Raw genomic sequence first — 6,112 nt, 5'->3', positions numbered from 1 at the left:
CTGAAACTTATAGAAAGTTATGTAAATCAATGTTACATCAATAACTTTTAAAAAGGCAAGCCCTCTCCTCATAAAAACTAACCCAATAACAACAAACAGAAAGGATCAGTTAAACTGAAGAACAGTCAGTAGAAATTATGCAATACTTTTATTAACTAGTTAGAGTCAGAGAGAACAAAAAGTAAAATAAATGGACAGAGTAACATGGAAGTTTCTATCAAGTCATTGACATATGTGTGACTTAAGTCCTAGAAGAATGTAATAGGGAAGAAAAAAATTGCTGAGCTAATTGAAAACACTTTTCAAATTGTTTAATAAATTACAGTGCGCCCCAAAGGAAATGAATACAAAAAAAATTATACATTTCATATATCAAAGTCAAGCTGATGAAAACCAAAAAGAGAAAGATGTAACAGAACCTTGTGAGCAAACATACACTATGTATTTGGGCACAATAAGAAATGAGACACAGTACAGGGGGTGGGAGGGTAGGGAGGGAGCAGGATCAAAACAAGGTGGGGTGAAAATTGTATGGGATCTATAACCAAGATGAAAATGTATACATTGTGCAAAAATGAAAAATGTGAAAATATATAAAATAAAAATAAAATGAATAAAGGAAAAATGAGAAAATTATTAAAAAAGATGACTAACTTTTATAAGAGAAAAATTAGATGAGTTAAAAACCAAAGTACCTGAAAGTGCTAAACTGTTAAAGGTGCTGATGCTCTAAAAAGAAAAACTAAACCTATTAATTTAGAATTCTAGCTAGAAAAACATTTTTATCAAAAATAAAATTTAAATAACTTTGCAGGTATAGGTTGAAATTTCCTCCTAATAAACCTACAAACTAAAGGAAATTCTCTGCTGATGAGAAATACTCGGATTCTGACAACTGCTTAACACTAACTACAGTTGCATTCATTTCCCCTTTTAGTTCTGTTACTTTTTGCTTTGTGTTATTTTTAAAAAGGTTTATTTATTTATGCATACAGGAGCTAGGGTACAAGCCAGAGGTGTGGGTGTTGAGAAGATTCACCAGAGACAGAGTGGGGAACAGAACTGGCAGATCCACTGAAATATACTGCTGAGGTGAACAGTGAGCGAGAGACAGGGAGAGGTCTGCTGCGCCATGTGGGTTAGCTCCCTGGCTGGGGATTGAACTCATGCTGCAGTGGCTGCAGATAGCTTCACAGTGCTGAGACTTGCACCACCCAGGATGCCCCTACCTGTTGAATTCTATCAAACATTTAAGGAATAAAGAAATGTTACAAAAATATTTTTATAAAATAGAGAAGTAGGGAATACTTGCAAAGTATTTTGTGATGCAAGTAAAACCCTGATATAAAAATTTTATAAGGAAATTACAATAAAGATAATAAGATCAATTATGAGCATCAATACAACCATTAATCAAAATCTTAGCAAACTGAGTTCAACAGTATGCAAATATAATACATGACTAAATGAGATTTATTCCAGGAATGCAAGGTGGCTTAGCATTTAAAAATGTCACAATAGTATATATTCCATTCCTCAATGAAGAAAAATGAGATTTGACCAAATTCAACACCACCTGGATAAAAACCTTCAATTTTGGTAAAAAGCCTGCAGTTAACATCATCTTTAATGATTGAATGTTTGCCTCCTAAGATCATCAATAAGGCAAGGACATTTGCCTTACTAATTCTATTGAGTATTATGTCGATGATCCTAGCCATAAAATAAGACCAGAGAAAGAAAAAAAAAATCACAATAATTTATGTGGAAATTAACAGATTGCATTTATGTATATTTTAGTCAAACAGAATAGACAGAATCACTTAAAGTACAATGTTGGAGGACTTACATTACTTCATTTTGAAACTTACTCTAAAGTGATCACTATTAACATAGTATAGCATTGATGTAAGGATAGGCAGATGGTTTAATGAAAGAAATATTCAGGAAGAAATACTCAGAAATAGATCCACACATCAAGTGACTTGACAAAGTTACCAAGGTATATCAACTTGGAAAAGAAAATCTTTTCAACAAATAATTGTGGGACAACTGAACATCCATATGTGAAAAAATAAATCGATCTCTATTTCACATCATACACAATTATTTATATTTATGTTGGATCTCAGACTATGAAATCAAAAGCTAAATTTGTAAATCATAGCACTAACCATGATTATTTTTACTTTATCACAACTAAATATTTCTTTTGTCAAAAGACACAATCAAACGGCAAGCCACAAAATTGGATAAAGGTTTCTTCACTTGTATATATGACAAACGATTTGTATACAGAATCTATAACAACTGGTACAAAATATAAAAAAATTCAATAAACAGACAAAAAACATTTCACAAAAAGTATATGCATGAATAAACATACAATATCAAGGACCAGCTGGGACCTGGAACTGGGATAAGTGACTGGTGAGAATATAAAATAGTACACTTACTTAAAAAAAAGATTTATTTATTGATTGATTGATTTATACATACATTCATACAAGCACTGGGTACAGTCAGAAGTGCGGGAGGGTGAGAGAATTCACCAGAGCCAGAGCGGGGAGCAGAGCAGGCAGAAGGACCGAAGTACACTGCTGAGGGGAGCAGCGGGCGGCAGGAGAGGTCTGCACGCCATGTGGGACCCTCCTCCGGAGGCCGGGGAGCAGCCGGGGATCGAACCGGCGCTGCAGAGGCTGCAGGCAGCTTCGCAACCCAGCGCTCAACTGCTGCGCCACTGGGGAGGCCCAGTACACTTACTTTAGATAAGTATATGTTTAAATTTATCAGAACCTACCAAATAGTTAACCATGTAACCCAGAATTTCACTTCTAGGTAAAGAAATAATTAACACAATTTTTTTCAGAATTGGAATTCAAATAGGAAGCAGCCCAGATGTCTAAAAGGTTAAACTTTAGTTTGTTCATAGAGTGAAATATTAGCAATAATGTGGAATTAGCAGCTGATACACCCAATACAAATGAATTTCAAAGGCATGATCAGCAAAGAAGTCAGGCACAATATATTGTACCACTTACACGCATTTCTAGAACAGTAATTTTGGTCTCGGTGACCAAAACCAAACAATGATTGTCACTTTGGAGAGTGAAGGGTTGTCTGAGAGGAGCACAAGGACTTTGCTGGGATTATGAAAATATTCTATGTCTTCCTTAAGGTGGTGGTTATATTAATATCTACACTCGATATATTCCTTTTATTTTAGGTAAATGATATCTCATTTAAAAAGTGGTTTTGGAAAACTAAATCTAGCTGTAACGAATGAAGTCCCAAAGAGGGAGGAATTGATTTGGTCAATTAAGTTCTGTCTGGTGACCTGGGTTGTCTGTGGACAAATTAAAACTACTAGTTCCATGTGTCCTAGTTTCATGTGTGCTAAGTCCTGGACTGAAGGAATAATTACTTAGATGGGTAGTGTGGGAATCACTAAGGTGCATGGGGGGTTTTTTGCTGGTCTTGTATTTAGCACCAGGGACTCAACTTCCTGAGTCACTATTATAGTTCTAGACCCCAGGATGTTTGGCATGTTACTTGTTCTCGGAATTGTCAGTGATATCAGAATAAATTATCTTCTCACACCTATGTTAACTCTTATTAGATTCTTGGTCCTAGGGTCTAGATTTATAGGAACTCAGCTAGAAAAGAGTGAAAGCACAGAATTTAGAATAAGAAAGATCTGAAAGGAGGGCTTGGGATCAAAATAAGGGGCTTGTAATTGTATGGGGAATATAAGAATAAAATTTAAATAAAAAAAGAAAGATCTGAGTTTGACAGTTACTTGGGTTTTTTTGGACAAGTTCCTATCTTCCTAATCCTCTGGCTCTGTGAAATGGGGGTCATTAATCACATTCCTCATCAGATGAGACCAGTCAGTCAGACAGTGCACATCTCTTGTGCACTGCAAAGGGTTAAGCTAAGCTGTTGCTGCTACCAGATGAAGTACTGGTGACATAGGTTATCCTGGGTCTACCAGAACCTTCTGTGTGAGCTCTTTCCTAGCTTATTGAAATGTTTTACCCGAGAACCAAATACCCATAAATACCTATCAAACTGCCTATAGATTCTGATCACAGATGTGAGAACCAGAGGCCCAGAGAACTCTGGACCCTAAGCCTTCTGCTCAGTCATTGCTTTCATTTTTATAAACCCATTCAGGAGGTCCAGTTGGGCTGTGGTCTCCATTTTCTCTCCAGAGGTTTCTTGACCTCTGCCCTGGAATTTGACATTTGGTAGCCTCTTCACAAGCCACTCCCAGGGATTGGTTTGGGACTGAGGATGTCAGACTTGGCATCCTGTAGCCTGAGATTTTGTTCTCATAACTTACACCCAGCATGGTCAAAGCCCTTCAAGGAGGTGGCCTTTCCCATCCATACAGAAGTGAGTAGAGAGGAGATGGGACTTGGGTCCTCATCCCCTCTGAGCGGGTTAGATGCCCTTATTAATACCCACAAGTCCCAGTGTGTATATAATCAGATTGATTTAATTTGGTTTGGCTGATCTTTACATGTACATCTCCTCTGACTGAGCAGTGACCATGAGGCCACAAGGGAGAACTTTCTTCCTAATCAAGTCCATATACTGGGGTTTCAGCAGTCTCTGGCTGATAAAGCATGACATTAGACCTATTGCTTGTTGCTCTGCGCAGTGGATACAGTCTGCACATGCTCTTCCCACATCCCAGTGCTGAATGCTCTGTATCTGTCCCCCTGCCTCTGCCTGGTTCTGTGTGTGCTTCTACTTAGTATTCCTGAGGGAGGTATCCTGGTATCCCTGTCAGACGAGGAATCCCTGACTGGCTGAGAATGATTTCCCCTTGTCAGACCACAGTCACATTCTCATCTTAGCAAGGTCCCCTGGAAGGTAGGAGCAGTGTTAGAAGAGCAGCACGGGGTTTCCTGGGAGGCCATCATCAGCTTGGTGGCTGTGTTTTCCACTAGACAGAGGCTCCCTACGATTTGTAGCCATGTCTACATCACACATGGGAAACACCTGATGGTTCTTCCCCATCTGACTGACTATACTTCCTTATCAAAGGAAGGATTCCATGGAGTGTGGGTTTCCCCATCCTGCTGCAAGGCACTGGTCTAAACATTGCTCACGGGCTGACGGGAGAAGTGTATATGGTCTCAAGGAGGAGTTGAGACTAAGACTGAGCCACGCCCTGCTTCAGCAGTCGGAAGGCCCCGTCCCGGATTTGCTTGGTTTTCATGCCATAGATGATGGGGTTGAGCATGGGTGGCACGACGAGGTAGAGGTCAGCCAGGAGGATGTGGACATGCCGAGGCACGTGCTGACCGAAGCGCTGCGTGTAGAACGAGAAGAGTCCTGGGGTGTAGAAGAGAAGGATGACACCCAGGTGGGAGCCGCAAGTGCCAAAGGTCTTAGCCCTTGCCTCCTTGGAGGAGAGACCTAACACAGCCCGGAGGATGAGCGCATAGGAGACAGCAATGCAGATGGAGTCAGTGCCCACCACCAGTGTGGCCGCAGTGATGCCATAGATGTTGTTGGGCCGTGTGCCCCCGCAGGCCAGCTTCACCACAGCCATGTGCTCGCAGTAGGAGTGGGCCACCACTCGGCTACAATAGCTCAGCCTGACCAGTAAGCAGGTGAGTGGGGTCATAAGCCCTAAGCCGCGAAGCACAGCTGCAGCCCCCAGCTTGCCCACAGCCTCGGGGGACAGTAAAGACCCATAATGCAGCGGCCGACAGATGGCCAAGTAGCGATCGATGGCCATTGCCAGCAGGATGCCAGATTCTACAGCTGAGAAGCCGTGGATAAAGAACATCTGGGTAGCACAGGCCTCAAAGGCGATCTCAGCAGCATTTGTCCAAAAGATTGCAAGGAGCTTGGGCACAGTGGAGGTGCAGAGCACCAGGTCAATCACAGACAACATGCACAAGAAAAAGTACATGGGCTGGTGCAGTGCAGGCTCTGAACGTATCACCAGCAGCACTACCATGTTGCCAAGTACCGCCAAGGCATACATAGAGCAGAAGGGAAATGCAATCCAAAAGTGGGATGCCTCCAGGCCAGGAATTCCTATGAGCACAAAAGAGGTTGGGTTCTGATGGCTGTGGTTTACAAAGTGCAT

At 41.1% G+C, this 6,112-nt stretch overlaps 1 protein-coding gene across 1 annotated transcript; it reads right to left on the bottom strand.

The window, feature by feature from the left end:
- Window positions 1–5,094: 5,094 nt before the first annotated feature.
- On the bottom strand, window positions 5,095–6,112 carry LOC119254686 (olfactory receptor 52P1-like). The gene has a single exon (XM_037521787.1). It carries the CDS (start codon window positions 6,110–6,112, stop codon window positions 5,165–5,167), a length of 948 nt encoding a protein of 315 aa, XP_037377684.1. The 3' UTR covers window positions 5,095–5,164.

Source organism: Talpa occidentalis, unplaced genomic scaffold (assembly GCF_014898055.3).
Source record: "Talpa occidentalis isolate TD23 unplaced genomic scaffold, MPIMG_talOcc4v2.1 talOcc4.3, whole genome shotgun sequence".
Taxonomy (NCBI): domain Eukaryota; kingdom Metazoa; phylum Chordata; class Mammalia; order Eulipotyphla; family Talpidae; genus Talpa; species Talpa occidentalis.
The sequence above is the reverse complement of the archived record's forward strand: the minus strand, read 5'-3'. Positions and strand labels throughout refer to the sequence as shown.